General features: G+C 56.5%; 1 protein-coding gene and 1 long non-coding RNA gene across 4 annotated transcripts in view; one reads left to right on the top strand and one right to left on the bottom strand.

The window, feature by feature from the left end:
- Positions 1-19,926, bottom strand: part of DLL3 (delta like canonical Notch ligand 3) — a 289,255-nt gene that overhangs the window by 225,101 nt on the left and 44,228 nt on the right. For both annotated transcript variants that reach the window (XM_044988212.1, XM_044988213.1), the window contains exon 7: positions 4,621-4,982. In XM_044988212.1, the coding sequence (XP_044844147.1) occupies positions 4,621-4,982 (362 nt within the window). The remainder of the gene's footprint in view (positions 1-4,620; positions 4,983-19,926) is intronic.
- Positions 14,960-18,151, top strand: LOC123349925. Of its 2 annotated transcripts, none has more exons than XR_006573678.1 (3): positions 14,960-15,219; positions 16,012-16,181; positions 16,515-18,151. It is a non-coding gene; the product is annotated as an uncharacterized LOC123349925 (long non-coding RNA). The 2 variants fall into 2 exon arrangements; XR_006573677.1 differs by having other exon boundaries at positions 14,960-15,244.

Raw genomic sequence — 19,926 nt, 5'->3', positions numbered from 1 at the left:
CGGTGCTACCGTAATACACCTAATAGGTAACTTTGCCTTGTTAAAGCTGTACCGCCCCAAGAGTGGCTGCAGTTATGCTGGGATAAAGGTGCTTATACCCAAACAGGAAGGGGAATAAGCTACCCTGGTATAAGGCACATTTATCCCGCTATAACTACTCCACACTCTGGGTTGACGCAGGATAACTATATCAGGTTAACAAATGAAACCGTACCCCTAACTGGCATAGCCACACCAGGACAAAATGTGGGTGTGGAGCTAGCCTCAGTCCTCCGTGGCCAGAGTTGATGCAGGAGGCTAGTCTAGATGACCGAAGAGGTCCCTTACCATCGATAACCCTTCTGTGCCTCAGTTTCCCTTCTGTAAAACGGGGACAATAATTCTTCCTCTCTCTGCCCTGTCTATTTCAACTGTGCTCTTCAGGACAGGGATTGGCTCTCACTCTGTCTGGGCAGCACCTGGTGCGACGGGGCCCCGATCTCGGTCACTCTGTGTCTGGGCAGCGCCCGACGCGACAGGGCTCTGATCTTGATTGGGGCTTTTAAGTCTCCCATACTAGTAAATGTGCAGCAGTGGCCAGAAAAAGCAAAACGTTAATGTGGCAGAAGGAATGAGATGGGAAATAGCAGAAAATATTCGAATGTGTGTTATACAAGGGCATTCTGGCTTGGGCCTAACTGTTTTCCATTCAGGTCACACCATGGAATATAGCAGACACACACAGAGGGATTTTGTAGATAGGCAGGGAGACCATTACCGATCTGTATCATTACTAATATTTATTAGGTGTGTTATGGTAATCTTCATTCCACCCTCCTGGCCACAGTCTTTTTGGAGGGGTGTTTCCTAGATGCAGTGATACCTCCGGACCCAGTCCTGGCCCAGAGCCCAGTGTGTCAGGTGCTGTACAATTTCATTGTTATTAGGTATCTTATGGTAGCACCTAGGAGCCCCAGTCATGGCTCAGGACCCCATCGCGATGTGCACTGCACAGACCCGAGAACAAGAGAGATTGAGAAGGCTTGGGGGGTGTAGTTTAGAATGGAGACCTCCTCGGAGAGAGGATGGAGATGGTAGATCGGGGGCTGCTCTTCACTCTGGCTCCTAACGCAAGAGCTGCAAGGCTGCATGTTTAAAGCTGATGACTAGATCGTTACACAAGGCACCACTGGCCTGCGGAACTCACTGCCTCATGATTAGTGTCATCGCTGAAGCCAAGATCTGGGCAGGATTCAAACTCAAGGATTGGCTATTGGTGCAGGGAATGGGCCTATCCAGACTGATCTGAAAGAGGTGCTTTGGAAGGGAGCTAAACCCGCATGCTTCAGGATATTGTCCAGTCTCTACGTAACACAGGTCAGGAAGCAACTTCCCCTCCGGGCAGGATTATCCCTTCATTGCCCAGTAGGGGGGGGGTGTCTTGCACCTTTGTCTGACACAGCCGAGACTGGCTGCTGATCAAGACGGGATACCGGGGTAGATGGGCCCCTGGTCTGATCCGATCCAGCAGTTCCTATGGGCCAGATAATAGAGGCCCCCTTGCCAAACAGAGGCTGGAGGCTCTGAGGCTCAGAGAGGCAGCCATGATCTCGAATGACACGGGGGGTTGGGGAAAATGGGCACAGCAGGAAGCTGGGCTGATGATTCACTAGGGGGCACTCTCCCCTCGTGGTCAGTGCTGAGCCCAATGCCCCAGCGCAGTGCTAGGGGGCATTGTGATGCAGGGAACATGGGTTTGTAGGGGTCACTCTCTAACTCAAGCCTGCGTCCATCACACAACCGGTGATCAGCTTTGTGAAATGTACATGGGGATACTTGGAAATCCTGGTCTCAACGCCTTGTCATTAAAGGTAGGAGACCCAGAAGCTGGTTCCACCAGACAGGAGACAGAGACCTCTCTCCCGGGCTGAACTTTGGGTATCTTACAATGAGGGTGTATTTGCAGCAGGGCCGCCCAGAGGATTCAGGGGGCCTGGGGCCCCACCGCCAAATTCCCAAAGACCCGGCACTTCGGCGGCGGGTCCCAGGGCGGAAGGACCCCCAGCCGCGGGTCTTTGGGGCACTTCGGCAGTGGGTCCCGGAGCAGAAGGACCCCCAGCCGCCGAATGGCCGATGACGACGCAGAATGGAAGACACTCTGGGGGCCCGGGGCCCGTGAGAGTTTTCCAGGGCGCCCGGAGCGAGTGAAGGATCCTGCTCCAGGGCCCCCGAAAAACTCTCGTGGGGGCCCCTGTGGGGCCCTGGGCAAATTGCCCCTCTTTCTCCCCCCCCGGGCGGCCCTGATTTGCAGGGACTTCAGGAGGAAATTAACAGGAAGAGATGAACAGTGCGAGGGGAGAGGGGGCTGTTTTACAGGGGAAACAACATCAGGGAGACAAGCTGCCCCCAGGCTCGATATTACAATAGGAGGGGCTCAGTCATCCTGGTTGGAAAACATGGGGAGAAGGACTTTGGGGAGGGTAGCAGGACTTATTAGGCAAGAGAGCATCTCTTAGGCATGGGCAGACTCTAGTATATGTGTTAGGACTTGATTTTCTAGGTACCCTGGGATCCCTGCATCGATTCCTCCGTTTCAGCTCACTGCCATTCGAATCTCTGGTTGATGGACGGCTCTACCGCCAAAGCTCCGTGCTGGGCACTACGCGGTGCCGTGGGAGCAGGGACCCCGTCAGCGGCGGCTCTGGGAGTTCTGCGAGCACAGGGGGACGCTCGGAGGGCGTCCAACAGGGGTTGGAGCACGTCTGCCCTCGAGCTTGCACGAGGGACAGTGGAATCGGGGGGCTCCCCGCCCCCGGCAGACACTGACTAGGTATTTTCAGGTATCCCCGTGGATCAGCACAGGGAGAGGGGAAGGAAAGGGAATCCCTGACTACCCTTTACCTCTGCCCAGCACCTGCCTTCACGCTGCAGGCGTGAGAGCTTTCTCCTATGCAGCTGGGCCAGCTGCCACCTAGACCCCCCTCCACCCTGCTTCAGATCTCAGGCTAGGCTTGCCAGGGTCCAGGCTGGGACCCCCCCCACTTGTCCCTCCCTCCTGCCTCTCCCAGGCCAGCACTCTGACCACTAGGCCACCCTGCCTCTCTGTTAAGTCCGCACCCACTGGAGACAGCTGCATTGTGGGGGGCCCAGTTATGGGAAGGGCCTGCTCCTCTGGCGGCACAGAGGGCCTATGGGGCAGCTCAGCTATTTTGCAGGGCATGGAGGGGGGCATTTTCACAGCCTCCAATCCCTCCCCATCCCATCCTCCCAGCCCCAGGTATTTTCGGAGGGGTGACACCCCCTCACCCAGCCCCCTGGACATGGGAGGGGGCTCACCACAGCATCCAGACTGCATGGACCCCAGGGCTGAGGGAAGGAGAACTGACCCCCACTGGGGGGATCTAGCACATTATACGGATGTAGCCGCTGCCTCCCATATTGCAGGGGCGGGGGGTTAAGGTTCACTCATCCCCACCCCCCACCCCCAGCATCCAGCCCCCAGGTCCTCTGCTGTGCACGGCCACCCCACCCCCGCTGCAGTGCTGGTAATGGGGGGGGAGGGGAGAGGGAGGCGGATGTTGCAGCTGCTGCCAATCCAGTGGGGTAAGGGCAAGTTGGGGGTACATTGGGGTGGGGGAGGTGATAATGGGGGGGTGCAGTGGCGCTGGTTGTGGGGTGATACTGACATTGCGGCTGCCTCTATTCTAGCGGGGGTGCAGTGGGGGGGGTTAGTGGGGGTTCCAGTGAGGTGGAGGTGCAGTGGGGTGGGGAGTGCAGTGAGGTGGGGGGTTAGTGGGGGTTGCAGTGGAGGATTGCAGGGGTGGGGGTTAGTGGAGGGTTGCAGTGGGGTGGGGTACAGTGGAGGGTTGCAGTGGGGTGGGGCAGTTAGTGGAGTGGGGCAGTTAGTGGAGGGTTGCCGTGGGGTGAGGGAGGGGTGATACTGATGTCACATCTGCCTCGTTCTTGAAGGGGTTGGGGCGCTGTGAAGACCGGGGTGGTCGCAGTGGGATGCCGGGGCTACAGCGGGAGGAGGGTGGGGTGCCATGGAGTGGGGCGGGGGTGATACTGACATCACAGCTACTTCCACTCTTGCAGGGCTTAGGGGCATTGCAATGGGGTTGGGGTCACAGTGGGGTGCAGAAGCAGGGAAGGGGGTGATACTGACGTCACAGCTGCCAACGCTCTTGCAAGGGTTGGGGAGGTCGCAATGGGGTTGGGGGGTGCTGTGGGGTGGGGCCAGGGGGCGCAGTGGGGGGCGGGGAAGGGGTGATACTGACATCACAGCTGCCGCCACTCTTGCAGGGGTGGGGGGGTGTCGCTGTGGGGTTGGGGTCACAGTGGGGGGCGGGGAAGGGGTGATACTGACATCACAGCTGCTGCCACTCTTGCACAGGTTGAGGGGTGCTGTGGGGTGGGGCCAGGGGGCGCAGTGGGGGATGGGGAAGGGGTGATACTGACGTCACAGCTGCCGCCGCTATTGCAGGGGTTGGGGGTGCTGTGGGATGGGGCCGGGGGGCGCAGTGGGGGGCGGGGAAGGGGTGATACTGACGTCACAGCTGCCGCCGCTATTGCAGGGGTTGGGGGGTGCTGTGGGATGGGGCCAGGGGGCGCAGTGGGGGGCGGGGAAGGGGTGATACTGACATCACAGCTGCCGCCGCTCTTGCAGGGGTTGCTGTCGCACTCGTTGGTCTCGGTCTCGCAGCCGGTGCCCGTGAAGCCGGCCCGGCAGCTGCAGGTGTAGCTGCCCTGGCCCGTGTTGGTGCAGGTGGCGCCGTTCTGGCAGGGCCGGTGGTTGGTGCAGTAGTTGAGGTCCTGGTTGCAGAAGAGGCCGCCCCAGCCCTCCCGGCAGTTGCACTGCCAGGGCTGGCTGCAGGTGCCGTGCAGGCAGCCCGGGTAGCGGACGCACTCGTCGCACAGGCGCCCCTGCCAGCCGATCCGGCACTTGCATTCCCCGGGCCGCTCGCAGTAGCCGTGCCCCTCGCTGCAGCCCGGCAGGCAGATGGCTGGAGAGTTGAACAGAGGGGAGAGAGGGAGGGGTCGGGGGGGGGAGGGAGGGATAGGGGCGGAGGGGAGCAGGGTTCGCTGTACAGGTTTAATGTCTTTAACTACAAGTGGCACCTGCCACCATCCCACCTGCCTCAAAGGGCCCCACGGGGCTGATTTTAGCATGGGGGGGGGACTCCTGTCTCCATCCGCTCCCCCAACCCATTGTTCCCTGGGACAAAAGGAGGGGGCTGGGAAGAGGAGGCAGCCCTGACCCACTCCCTGATTCAGCCTCCCCCCACTTTCCCCACAGAGCTGGGTGTGGGGGCGGCTAAGCAGGAAGCAGAGTGGGGAGGGAGTTCGGGGGCAAGGCAGCTTAGCGGGGGATGGGGGGGCCATTTCCAGGGGGGGTGGGGGGGGCCTTTCGAGGATGATCAGGGCAGGATGGGGGCAGCTAAGCCAGGGGGCAGGCACTCATGGCGGGCACGGGGAGGGGGCTCTGGCCACTTGGGGAGGGTGATCTTCATGCCTGACAGGGCCGGCGAGGGGTGGAGGTAGCGAGGCGTGTGAGGTGGGGGTGGAACAAGGCGGAACTGGAGGGGGAGCGAGGTGTCCTGGGGGGTGTGAGGAGAACGAGGTGTGTCGGGGGGCGTGAGGGTAGCGTGGCGTGTTGGGGGCCAAGGTGTGAGAGGCGCAAGGTGCATGAGGGGGGCAGAGGAGCAAGGTGCGTGAGGGGGTGAGGTGTGTGAGGGGGGCGTGAGGGGGCGGGGAGCGAGGTGTGTGGGGGCGGGGGAGTGAGGCATGTGAGGGGGACGTGAGTGCGTGAGGTGTGTGAGGGGGCGTGAGGGGGCGGGGAGCAAGGCGTGTGAGAGGTCGTGAGGGGGCGAGGCATGTGAGGCGGTATGTGAGGGGGGCAGGGGAGCAAGGTGTGCGAGGGGGGAGTGAGGAAGCAGGGGAGCGAGTTGTGGGCGGAGTGTGAGGGGGGGGAGTGTGAGGGGGGCAAGGCGTGTGAGGGGGGGATGTGAGGAAGCAGGGGAATGAGTTGTGGGGGGAACGTGAGGGGGGCAAGGCATGCGAGGAGGGGGCGTGAGGGGGCAGGGGAGCGAGTTGCGGGGGGAGCGTGAGGGGGGCAAGGCGTGTGAGGAGGGGCGTGAGGGGGCAGGGCAGTGAGTTGTGTGAGGGGGACGTGAGTGGGTGAGGCGTGTGAGGGGGGAGTGAGGGGGCGGGGGAGTGAGGCGTGTGAGGGGGACGTGAGGGGGGCAAGGCGTGTGAGGGGGGAGTGAGGGGGCGGGGGAGTGAGGCGTGTGAGGGGGACGTGAGTGGGTGAGGCGTGTGAGGGGGACGTGAGTGGGTGAGGCGTGTGAGGGGGGAGTGAGGAAGCAGGGGAGCAAGCTGTGGGGGGAGCGTGAGGGGGGCAAGGCGTGTGAGGAGGGGCGTGAGGGGGCGGGGCAGTGAGTTGTGTGAGGGGGGCATCAGGGAAATGAGCCGCATTGGAGGACATGGAGGGAGCTGGGTGCAGCAGGAGGACCGAGGTGCCGCAGGGGGGGCATGAGGAGCGCATGTGGAGGGGGCAGGGTGAAAGGTGTGTGAGGGGGCCGTGAGGGGGCATGAAGGGAGCATGGCATGTGGGGGCACAGCGCGTGGTGGGGGCATGAAGGGAGCATGGCGTGTGGTGGGGACATGAAGGGAGCGTGGTGTGTGGGGGCACAGCACGTGGTGGGAGCATGAAGGGAGCGTGGCGTGTGGTGGGGACATGAAGGGAGCGTGGCGTGTGGTGGGGACATGGCACGTGGTGGGGGCGTGAGGGGGCGCAGCACATGGTGGGAGCATGAAGGGAGCGCGGCGTGTGGTGGCACGGCACGTGGTGGGGGCATGAAGGGAGCGCGGCGTGTGGTGGCACGGCACGTGGTGGGGGCATGAAGGGAGCGCGGCGTGTGGTGGCACGGCACGTGGTGGAGGCATGAGGAGGCGCAGCGCGTGGTGGGGGCACTAGGGGAGTGCAGCGCGTGGTGGGGGCGCAGTGCATGGGGGGCACTAGGGGAGTGCAGTGCATGGTGGGGGCGCGGCGCATGGGGCAGCGCGAGGGGGCGCAGCGTGTGGGGGGCACGAGGGGAGTGAAGTGGGGGTCGCGGCGCATGGGGCAGCGCAAGAGGGCGCAACGCGTGGGGGGGCATGGCACGTGGTGGGGCCGGGAGGGGTGGGGGGGAGTACTGCCAGGAGTACTTCTCATGCCCCAACAAGGCTGCTGGACAGACTCCCCTGCTGGACTGGCTGCTCCACACATGTCCAGGCGCCCCTGCCTCCCTGTGCCCGTCTCTCCAAACCTTGCTTCTGCTCTGCTCCTCCACTGCCCCAGCCCAGATCCTGCCCTGCCCCAGCCTTGTTCCTATCCTGCCTCAGCCTCAGAACCAGCCCTGCTCCTGCCTTTCCTGACTCCTGGCAATCCAGGTCTGACCCTCGGCTCTGACTACTGACTCCGACTCAGTCTCAGCCCTTGGCTCTGGCATTCAGACTCCAACCACTAGGCCTGATGGCCTACCACCCATTCCGCTGACCGTTTGAGCGGCCCAAAGCAAACAGAGGGAAACTAGGCTGACAAGAGGTCCAGGCCAGTGGCTCATATGGATCCTTCCCCGGCCAACATTCCCCTGCTGGAGACATGCGGTGCCTTGCAGACCCCACACTTCAGGCCCAGGTCGCTGCCCTACGGGCACAAGCAGGCAACACCGCTCCCAACTCTGCCCCTTGATCCGTGTGAGCCAAAGATTTCCCTGCCTTCCAACTCTGCCCCTTGGTCCGTGTGAGCCAAAGATTTCCCTGCCTTATAAGCCTTATGGTGTTCGGGGAACATTTTGGGGCAGGGGTGGGGGAGACCAATACTGGCTCCTATTTCTTCTGTGCAGTTGTTCCCCACTGACCAATGCAGGGTGAGGCTGAGTATCAAGACTTCATTCAAGCCATGTCTGTGATCTTCAATGACCCTAGTCACGAACGTACAGCTGAGGCCGCCCTTCGGCTGTCGCGGCAGGGACGCTGGCCTGTCGCTAAATATGCCACGGCGTCCCGACGCTTGGTAGCGGCTACTGAACGGAACGAGGCCACGCAGAATTACCAAAAGGGTGACATCAAAGACGAGCTGGCATAAGTGGACTACCTGCCCACTCCGGACACCTTGACTGACCTCAGTATCCAGATTGATAACCGCCTGATGGAACACCACCAAGAGAAAATGTCAGCTTCCCGACGCCCGCCAGTCCTGGCATCTCCAGCCCAACCTTGGGCACCTTCCCATGAGCCTGACCAAATCCAACCCCATCTCACCAACAAAGAGAAAAGGCAACGTCGGGCATCGGGGTTATGCCTATACTGTAGAAGAGCAGGACACTATGTGTCAGACTGCCCTTCTAAGCTCCAATCTGCACCCTGGTCAGAGAAGGCCAAACCCCAGCATCCGATGGGGGGACCAGGCTGGGGTGGCACTCCCTGCCTCTCATCGGTAACCAGCACCAGTTCCTGTCTGCTGGTACCTTGGCCATGACTGAATGGGTCCTGACATCTCAATTTCTGAAAATCTGACATCCCTCCATTTCCGAGGCCCTCCTGGAGGTATTGGTGGATTCAGGTGCCTCAGGTAACTTCATGGATCAGGACCGTTGCATGAGTATATCACATCCCCCCCTCAACCCAAGGACGCTTCAGACTTGTTGAAGCCCATCGACGACTCACTCCTCTCATCGGGCCTGGTTCCGCACCAGACCGAACTCCCTGGAAGTTGTGACTCACCAAGAGACCCGTCAGTTTGAACTTCTCCAAGCACCACACTTTCCAGTAGTTCTCAGCATGCCCTGGCTCACTACCCATGGCCCATTCGTTTGTTGTAGGGCAGGCAGGATACAGTTCTGCTCCCCACCTTGCCAACAATTCTGTCTCCTGCAATGTGACCATAAACTGGGAGCCCTTCATGGCTCAGCCTGCCTTCCTCGAAATTCCAAGTCTGAACAGGAAGTCTCGTTAACAAATACGGTCCAGTCCACTGCCCCCACGTTACCGCTTAAATACAAGGATTTTGCTGATGAGTTCAACAAAAAGAACATGGACACTCTGCCACCTGATTGCAGCTATGACTGTCCCATCCATCTCCAGCCTGGAGCAGAAGTCCCTTTTGGCTGCATCTACTCCCTTTCGGAGCTAGAACTTCAGGCTCTCCACAACTGCCTCCAGAAAAAAAAAAAATCTTAAAAAGGGGTTAATCCATCCTTCCACGTCTCCAGCTGGGGCTCCAATTTTCTTTGTAAAGAAAAAAAAAAAGACAGATCGCTAAGGCTCTGTATTGACTATTGGGCATTAAACAGAGTCACAATTCAAAAATCGATACCCTGACCCTACCATTAATGAGCAAAGGTTTTTACTTAGCTGGAGCTTCACACAGCCTATAACTTGGTCCAGATTAGTGAGAGTTGAGTGGAAGACTGCCTTCCGTACATGGTGTGGACACTTTGAGTACAGGGTCATGCCGTTTAGCCTTTGCAATGCCCCAGCAGCATTCCAGCACTTCATAAATGATATCTTCAGGGATGTGTTAAACCGCTATGCAGTCGTCGTCTTCTCCTCGTGTCCATGCCACAAACGAGATCTTTTTCCAGAACTGTGCACAAGCGATGGTTCTTTCCATCACTGCAGGGAGGTCCTCCTTTGTACAGGTCTCTCAAAAGAGTTGGCAAACAAGCAGGTGCTCCGTGGTCTGTTCCTCACTGCACTTGCATATATTCGTGTCATTAGAGTAGCCCCATTTAATCATATCAGTCTTTGATCCGCCAGTTTGCGTACACAAGTGGTTCAGGCATCACCACGCTGAATGGTCTGTATCAGCCCCTCTAGGAAGATCCTCCGAGGATTCCAGATCTATTTCAGGATGTATTCTTTCATTCCATAACCTCAGTCATGCCTTACCAAGCTGTTAGGGGGAGGGATAGCTCAGTGGTTTGAGCACTGGCCTGCTAAACCCAGGGTTGTGAGTTCAATCCTTGAGGAGGCCGCTTAGGGATCTGGGACAAAATCAGTACTTGGTCCTGCTAGTGAAGGCAGGGGGCTGGACTCGATGACCTTTCAGGGTACCTTCCAGCTCTATGAGATAGGTATCCAAAGGCACAATGCTGGTTATAAAAACTCTTTCACAATTGCAGGCATTTGATTACTTTTGTGTGACCATATAATGGATGCCTTGGATCTTCCATCCACCATGATCTTTTCGTCTGGCTTGCTACCTTCCTCCTGAGATCAGGTGGTGCCATGCCAGCCAGAAAGTACAGGCTGTCCTTGGGCTTTAGACATCCTGTTATTCCATGACAATTGTTTAGAACAGAGTCTAATGTCTTCGCATGGATGGATCGCTCCCACACTGGACATGCATACTTTGCTATGAAGTAGCACAATATAATAGCATTAGTTGGCAAACCCATTTTGAGGTGACCAACTTTCAGAGGATGTTGTTACGGGTGCTAACTTTCCCTTTCATCTTATCTATATGTGCTTTGAAGGAAAAAGTGTCCGGTCCAATGCCACCCCCAGGTAGACAGGGTGTGGATGATTAACCTGTTGAATTCCATCCTAGGTGATGTTTAGTTGTCACTTGGCTTCTTAGTGGCGTAGGTGAAAGGCCATCACCTGTGTATTGGTCAGGTTGGCACGAAGCTGGTTCTTACTGTAATAAATTGAGAGGTTTCTCAGTGCACATTAGTTGATTCTTGAAAGCGGCAAAGTCCTTCTGTGACATGATACATAGATCATTGGTGTATATAAAGCTCCTCTTATTGTTGTGTGTGGGCTGGTCATTGGTCTATATGTTGAAGAGGGTTGGTGCTAGTACATTGCCCTGTGGGAGGCCATTTCATTGTTGTGTCCAGCAGCTCCGTTTCTACATAAAAACATCTATTCTTCAGAAGAGATCGGATGAGCTGCGTTCAGTTGTAGTCATGTCATTTTGTAGACTTTGGCAAGCAAGTTTTGGTGGTTGACTGTGCTATGTAGTCATGTATCTGGACAACATCCTCATCTTTTCTACCACTCAGGCTCATGATCAGCAAGTCTGCAGCATCCTAGGACTTCACCAGCACCATCTATACACGAAGCCTGAAAAATGCAAGTTTGACCAGGATACAATATCTCCCCGAAGGGATTAACCATGGACCCACGCAAGGCGGCGGCCATTGCCAACGGGGTCACACCAAAGTATACCTGTGGGGTCCAACGGTTCCTAGGCTTCAGTAACTTCTACCAGTGGTTCATTGAGGGATTTTCCAGCCTAGTTACTCCTCTGACTGCCCTTCAGCCAAAAGGAGCCCAGCTCACCAGAGTCTTCGGAAGCCCAAACCACCTTTGATCAACTAAAAGAGTAGTTCACCATAGCACTCATCTTGGTTCACCCAGATCCTGCTAAACCATTCACGGTGAAGGCTGATGCAGCCAATTTCGCCCTGGGTGCAGTACTGTCCCAACTGGTGGGTCCTGACAGTTGACTTCACCCATGTGCCGATTACTTTTGCAAGCTAGCCCTAGCAGAGAATTATGATATCTGGGATAAGGAACTCTTAGCTATCAAGGCAACGTTTGAGGAATGGCAACACCTGCTAGAGGGGGCCAGGTTCTCTGTCCAAGTGCTCACAGATCACAAGAACCTAGAATATCTTCCAACAGCCAGACACCTCAACCAACAACAGATCCACTGGTCCCTCTTCTTCACCTGGTTTAACTTCATTGTCACCTACCACCCAGGAGCAACAAATGGGAAGGCCAGTGCCCTATCCCATAAGGCCAAGTACCTGCAAAGAGGTGAGAAAAGTCCCTTTATGATTCTAAAGGCATCCAACTTCAATGAAGCCTAATGGAGTCCATTTGTACCTTGTTACCCAACAACCCCTTTGCTGCTCAGATCCTCCAGACTCTGGAGAATGCTGACCCCCGCACCAGCGCCCAGGTTCAAGTTCTAAGATATGGTAGAGCAGTGTTTCCCAAACTTGGGGCTCCGTTTGTTTAGGGAACGCCCCTGGCGGGCCAGGCTGGTTTGTTTGCCTGCCGCGTCCGCAGGTCCGGCCAATCGCGAATCCCACTGGTCGCAGTTTGCTGCTCCAGGCCAATGGGAGCTGCTGGAAGCAGCGGCCAGCACATCCCTCGCTCTGCGCCACCTCCAGCAGCTCCCATTGGTCTGGAGCAGCGAACCACGGCCAGTGGGAGCTGTGATCAGCCGGACCTGCAGATGCAGCAGGTAAACAAACCGGCCTGGCCCGCCAGGGGCTTTCCCTAAACAAGTGGTGCCCCAAATTTGGGAAACACTGTGGTAGAGGACCCCAAGGACCATAGCTATGTCTGGAAACGGCATGACATGACACACCCTTTGCAGGACACTTCGGCCATCTCAAAACCTGGAGCCTAATCACAAGGAGTTTCTGGTGCCCAGGCTTACGCACCTCAAACAGGAGCTACCTAAGATCCTGTGCCCAGATCGAGTGCCCATGCTAAAAACTTGGCCTTTTCCGGCCCATGCCCATTCCACCTCAACCATAGGCTACCGTTTCCATTGGCTTTATTGTGGAGCTGCTGCCTTCCCAGGGACATACAACAATTTTAGTCGTGGTCGACCTCAACCAAAAGGGCACACTTCGCCCCCGGCCGCGCCATCCCCCTGCCTCTGCCTGGAATACATTTTTCAGCTCCGTGGATGGCCATCAAGCATTGCGTCGGACCGTGGCCCTCAGTTCGTTTCCCGGTTCTGGCGAGAGTTTCTAAAACTTCTGGAGATTGAGCCTCTCCTCTCAACTGCCTACCCATCCACACACTAATGGACAAACGGAGCAGATCAACCAGATTTTTTCACCAATACCTGCTCTGCATCTTGAACTATCATCATGACAACTCCCATGTGCTAAGTTTGCTTACAATAATGCCACACATGCCTCTACTCAGCAAAGCCCGTATTTTGCCAACTATGGTTTTCACTCTCTGCTTTCTTCTGGATGTCCCCACGAACTCTCCAGTACCAGCAGTCAGAGATCTAGCTACCCATCTCCACCAGGTACACCAGGAACTCAAAGAGCACTTACAAGGAAGCATATAAATGTCATTTTGATTGGGACCATGCAGCTGTCCCCAACCTTTCCATAGGAGACGAAGTCTGGCTGTCCACCCACAATCTTAAATCTGCTCACGCCGCAGCCAAACTGGACCACCAATATCTGGACCCTTTAAAGACTGAGGCATGACTCAACCCAGTAACATTCAGATTACATGACCCAAGTCCCTGAAGATCCACCTTGTATTTCATATCTCCCCTCTGAAGCCATACACAGAGAACCTGTTCCCTCATCACTTCAGCCCTTGGCCTCGCCTTGCCCCCGTAACAGTCCAAGGGCATGAGGCATGTGTAGTTCGGCAAATTCTTGACTCCCCACTAGTCAGAGGGCAGCTCCGATAGTTGGTGGACCCGGAGGGTAACGGCCCAGATGAGCAGTCCCGGGAATTGGCAAATCACATCCATGCCCCAGATCTATTGTGGGCATTTCACAGAGACCACCCCAAGAAACCAGCCCTGGTGGTACCTTGAGGGCACCCTCAATGGAGGTGGTACTGCCAGGAGTAAGCCCTCAGCTGTACCTGCTCTGTACTTCTGATGCCCTAACGAGTCAGCTAGGTCGCCGAACAGACCACCCTGCCTGATTGGCTGAGGAAATCAGCAGTCCGGTTCTTAAACCTAGCAGCAGCAGCTCCTTGCTGGCTGCTCAACATACACGCCCATGGCCTCTCTGCCTCCGTGTGCTCCTCTCTCCAAGCCCTGCTCCTCCACCGCTCCAGCCCAGATCCTGCCCTGCCTCCAGTCTTGTTCCCATCCTGCTCCAGCTCTGCTCCTGCCTTCCCTGACTCCTGGTAAGCCAGTTCCGACCCTCGGCTCCGACTCCAACTCAGCCTTGACCCTTGGCTCTGGCATTCGGACTTCAACCACTAGGCCTGACTGCCTACAACCTGGTTCGCTGACAGCATGAGGGGAATGAGGTGTGTTGCGGGTGGCGTGAAGGGAGTGAGGTGTCTCAGGGGAGCAAGGTGTGTTGTGGGGCATAAGGTTTCAGAGGTGGGGATGGAGTGAGGTGTAGGCATGGCGGGGTGAGGGGAGCGAGGCAGTCGGGGTGGAGTGAGGTGTGTATGTGGAGTTCTGAGGGGAGGAAGGTGTGTCAAGAGGCCTGAGGGGAAAGAGGTGTGACAGGTGGACTGGGGGAAGCGAGGTGCAATGGGAGGCCTGGAGGTGGAGTCAGGTGAGGGCCTCAGGGGAGCAAGGTGCATCAAGGTGAGGGGCTAAGGGGAACAAGGTATGATTGGGGGGACAGGGAGGGGAGGGAGGTGGGGGCCTGAGGAGAGGAAGGTGCATTGGGAAGCGAGGTGCATTTGTGGGGCATGAGGTGGAAATAAGGTGTTTGGGGTGGGGGAAGGATGGAGCGAGGCGTATTCAGGACCGGAGGGGCGAGGTGTATTCAAGGTGAGGTGACATTTATTGGGGGTAGATAGTTGAACGAGATGTATTGGGGGACTGGGCCAAGGCGTGTTCCGTGCGGGGGAGCGATCTATCATTGCGACAGGGTGTGGGTTAAGGTGTATTGGGGTGAGGTGGGATGGGGGGGAACAAGGTGTGTTCAGGGGGCAGGAGGAACAAGGTGTGTGTGGACACACACATCCAGGCAGACACATTACACACCTATGTCTGACCCTCCTCTCACTACTGCACCAAGGGCGAGCGGGGGTCGTGTGGGGTCTCTGCCGAAAGCCATGAACTAGCTGACCATCGTGGTTCTTGCAGGATGTTTATACAGGAAATAGTTTAAGAGACGGAAAATGTCGAGTAGCATGTGCCAAAAATCGCTGGAAATGGGGCACGGCCCCTGCGGCAGGGCAGGTCGCAGCCACCGCAAATCATGAGTGCGAACGATCAGCATCTTTCGACCCAGCCCAGCCCAGCCCAGTGTTTTCAGTCTGGACCAGACGCAGGCCTGAGCCTCGACAAAGACAAAAGAACCCCGCGAAAAGACTCTGACCAGGGGACCCTCGGGGCTGAGCTGAAGTTCACTAAACGCCTTGGTTATGAGAAGAGACCGAAAGGCTGGGACTGTATAAGAGAAAGACAGGGCACAGGATGGCATCCATTACAGAAGCAGCAACTCTCTGCCAGCATGAGCCTCTCTTGCAAAATGGATCCCAGCTCTCTGGCCGGACCATTGGGTGAGAGACTGGAGGGAACTTGGTGGTAAATATAGACTCTAAATTGGGTTTTATATTTTTCTTTTATCTGTAACCGGAGGTTCTTGGAGACGCGTGGTCCCCGATCTGTATTCCGCATCTGGGTGCCTATGGGCTCCACACTCATGGCCGGTGCAACCTATTAGGCGACCTAGGTGGTCGCCTAGGGCGCTAGGATTTGGGGGGTGGCATTTTCTTCGGCAGCGACCGCGGTGGCCGGATCTTCAGCCGCCCCGGTCGCCGCCGGCATTTAGGCGGAGGGAGCTGGGGCAGGGGAGTGCAGGGAGGGCCGCCTGCAGCAAGTAAGGGGGAGGGGGCAGCATGCAAGGGTACCGCTCCCTGCCCCAGCTCACCCCTGCCCTGCCTCCTCCCCGAGCACGCCGTGGCTGCTTCACTTCTCCCGCCTCCCAGGCTTGCGGCACCAATCAGCTTAGGCGCCACAAGCCTGGGAGGCGGGAGAAGTGAAGCAGCAACAGCGTGCTCGGGGAGGAGGCGGGGCAGGGGTGAGCTGGGGCAGGCAGCTGCCGCACGGCTCCCCAGGCCGGGGGGGAGCTGCCATGGTGGGGGGCGCGCCGGAGCTGCCGCAGGGGGGGCACCTCAGGGCGGAGGAGGGGAGCTGCCGGGGGGGGGTGCCTCAGGGCGGGGGGGGGGCAGGGAGCCGCCGCAGGGCTCGGGGACGGGGGAGGGCGCAAGGTGGAAGTTTCGCCTACGGTGCGAAACATCCTTGCACCAGCCCTGTCCACACTCCTGAAACTGGAGATTTGTTCCAAGCAGGGTCCACACCGGTGCAGTTGCTCTTGTCTTGCTCCAATCCGAGGGTATAAAGGACAGTGCTGACTGACGTCCCTCCAGTTCATCCCTCACTGCAAATCAGACGAGATCCACTGCAGAGGGGAAGTGGAATACAGACATGGACCACATTCTTGGACAACCTCTACTTACAGGTAAGTAGCCTCCATTTCTTCTCTGAGTGCTGGTCCCAATGTGTATTCCACACTTGGGTAATTAGTGAGCAGTACTCAGACAGGAAGAGGGTGCAAAGATGCAGTTGGGCCCGATGTTTGTAACGCCCCTGTCCCACCAGCTACATCTGAAGCCTCGAAGTGGTGATGCTGAATTTGCCCCATCTGAGGAAAGGCGATGTGCCAACTGATAGTGAAGGAGGATGCAGCCAGAAATCCATTTAGTCTCTGAGCAGACGTTTGTCCCCGTGTTCGTTCTGCTACAACAACAAACACCCAAAGCGGTTTTCTAACTGGTGGCGTTGTTCCCTGCAGGTGGAATGCCAAAGCTCATCTGACGTCGAAAGTGGAGTCTCCCATCTTCCTTGGAAGCATGAGGTTTAGGAAAGAAAACTGGTGAGCGAGCAGGTTGATTCACTTGGAACTCATGCTAGGGATGAATTTCACATGGAAGCGAAGGGAAACCCTCTCCTTATGAGATACGGAATATGGCGGGTCTGCCGTAAGAGCTCCTAGTTTGTTCACCCATCTGGGACAGCGACTCAGAAGGTGACCTTCATGGAGAGGAAGGACATGGAACAAGTGGCCAGTGGTTCATAACCAGCGGGAAGGCTCTAAGGAGTCCTCTTGGGAATCTGACTGTTGTTCGGTGATTAAAAATAGAATAGCAGGTGAATGGAGGGCGCTAAATGCTGCAGGTGGACTCACAGCGAGCAGGAGGAGAGGCCCGACATCTTGAGATGAAGGATATAGTCAAGAAGAGCAGGAAAAACCACCAACCCAGAGGTCAAATGGTTTCATTGCATCAAGGTGAAGAAATGTCTCCATTTAGCCAGACCGCATTTTCTAGTGGACTCTTTTCTGGTTCAGTTAAGAACAGATTGGACATTTTCCAAACATGAATGTTCTACGTCTGATGCCCAGGCCGTAAGGTGGAAAGGGTCGGGGTTGCGGGGCGTCTGGCTGTGCCGTTCCCCTGGGTCAGCAGGCTGGGGAAGGGTTGGATGCTGATGGGATGATGTGCCACCATTTGCAGAAGGAAGCCGTCTGGGGTCCATGGTATGCAATGAGAACGACTCGAGTTTTGTCGTGACGAATCACTCTCAGTGCCAGTGGTAGTAGCGGGAGGGGAGGAAAGGCATGTCTCAGGTGGGAGAAGGGTGTTGCTCTTGCATCCCTTGCCCATAGCAGTCCTGGAGCGATATAGGGAAAATTCCCTGTTTGTCTGGGATGCCCACAGGTCCCAGGATAGCATTTTCCACTGGGTGAATCTCTCGTTCAGGCTGGAATTGTGTAAGTCCCATTCACAGTATGTGGAGATGTATCTGCTGAGATTGCCCTCCAAAGAATTCTGTGCCCCTGGTAGGTATGTTACCAAGAGCATTGTGCAGCTCCTGACGTACCAGTTCCATTAGTTGATGGCCTCTGCACACAGAAGAAGGGATCTTGCTCCACCTTGTTCGTTTACGTAGGAGACAGTCGTCATGTTGTCTGACGTTATTTGGACACGGCTTGATTGAATCAGTGGGAGGAATGGATGGCAGGCTAGGCAGACTGCTCTCAGCTATAGCCGACTGATATGCACTCTGGCTTCTCAAGGGGTCCATGTGCCTTGTGCGGGGTGATCGCCCATGTGCGCTCCCCATCGGGTGTGAATGCAACAAAAGGGACTCCCTCGCGCACTGGCTCTGGGTTTGTCCACCAGGCCAGAGAAGCCTCGAGCTTGGCTAGAACTTTAGGCTAAGAAGTTTAGACTTGAAATTAAAGGCAGGCGTCTAGGCATCAGAGCAGTGAAGTTCTGGAACAGCCTCCAACTTGTTACAAGACTGAGCTTGATAAGTTCACGGAGGGGGTGGTATGAAGAGATTGCCTACAATGGCAGATGGCCCTGTCCCGACTGCTATTAGCAAATATCCCTAATGGCTAGAGATGGGACACTAGCTGGAGAGGGCTCTGAGTTACTACAATGAATTCTTTCCCAGGTGTCTGGCTGATGGCTCTTGCCCACACGTTCAGGGTCTAACTGATCCCCATATCTGGGGTCGGGAAGGAATTTTCCCCCAGGTCAGATTGGCAGAGACCCTGGGGGGGTTTCCACCTTCCTCTGCAGCATGGGGCACGTGTCACTTGCTGGTTTGAACTAGAGTAAGTGGTGGGCTCTCCGTAACTTGAAGTCTTTACATCAAGATTTGAGGACTTTGGTAACTCAGCCAGAGGTTATGGGTCGATTACAGGAGTGGGTGGGTGAGGTTCTGTGGCCTGTGAGGTGCACGAGGTTAGCCTAGATGACCATGATGGTTCCTTCTGGCCTTAAAGTCTATGAACCTATGACAACTGTTACCCTGATGTTCATGTTGTCAGAGCAGAGAGAGGACTGCAGAGAACAAGTGGAGCCTGGCAAACGGCATGACCCAAGTACACGAGGCCATGTGGCCTAATAGGGAAAGACAGCCTTTGACTGCGGTTCATGGTTTGAAGGTGACTTTTCTTATCAAGTTGAGTTTCTCACCACTGGGAGGTAGGCCCTTGGTGAGATCCAAACTAGGGTAGCCCCCATCAAGTCTATCGTCCTTGTGGGAGGTGAAGTAGACTTTTCTTTGTTTACGTAGACTCCCAGGGATGCCAGGTGAGTACGAATATGATTGGTGACTGACCTCCTGACTGGATTTGCCCGTTAGTAGCCAATCATCCCGGTATGGGAAGACCGTGTAACCGTTTCGGCTCATCTGGGCCGCCATCACTGAGAAGACCTTCGTGAAGACACTCGGTGCTCTGGTTAGTCCTGCAGGACTCTGAACTGGCAGGGTTCTTGCCCTACCAGAAACCCGAGGAACCTTCTGTCCAGCTGATATATGTCCACATGAAAGTAAGTATCTTTCATGCTGAGAGCCATGCACCACATGCCCTCTTCTGAGGGGAGGATTATTGATGCCAGCGTAACCATTCGGAGGCTTGACTTGCTGTCGAAGATTGAGAATGAGCCTCCAACCTCCATTTTTCTTGGAAGCAACGAAGAGTGGGGAGTAGAACCCCTTTGCCTCAAGGCTCCATGAGCAGCAGCTGGTGGAGAGAACCCAGCTGCTGGTGGAAAAATCTCCTTGGGACAGGGAAGCGGGGTGAGAAACTCAATAACGGATTATCAATAAGTGGATTATCTCTAGCACCCACTCATCTCCGCTGTTACTGCCCTCCAGCGGTGTGCAAAGAGGGCGAGACGGCCACCAAAGGCTTGGGGGAGGGGAGGGAATCAATAATGCTACCCAACGATAGAGCCATCTCAAAAGAAACCTTGGTTGGTGGGTGGGCTTGAGCAGTGGTGGCTGAGGTGGAAGAAGCCGGCAATCTCTGTCTGTGAACCCTCTGTCGTTTACGTGGCAGTTCGTAAAGGTGCTGGCGGGGGAAGAGACATGGCTGGGCCTGGAGCTGTGTTTGGGGTGTTCCCGATTCAGGGCTAAGGCCCAGGGTGCTAGAGTCCTTCAGAGAGTGAAGTGACTCATTCATTCAGATATGATCCCTCAAAGGGCGAGCGCTCAGTGGCTTTCTGGACCTCCCTGGGGAACCCTGAAGCATGAAGCCACAACTCGCGTCTCATGACAGCGGCTGTGGCAATAGCTCGAGCTGCACCCAACGAGGCCAGTAACGACGGCTTAGCCACCTGCCTTCATCGATGAGGGCTTGGAATCGGCCCTCGGCCTCCTGGGGCGGTTTATCTTTGAGACCCACCAGT

Source organism: Mauremys mutica, chromosome 15 (genome assembly GCF_020497125.1).
Source record: "Mauremys mutica isolate MM-2020 ecotype Southern chromosome 15, ASM2049712v1, whole genome shotgun sequence".
NCBI lineage: Eukaryota > Metazoa > Chordata > Testudines > Geoemydidae > Mauremys > Mauremys mutica.
Note: the sequence above shows the minus strand (reverse complement) of the source record. Positions and strands in the feature narration are given on the sequence as shown.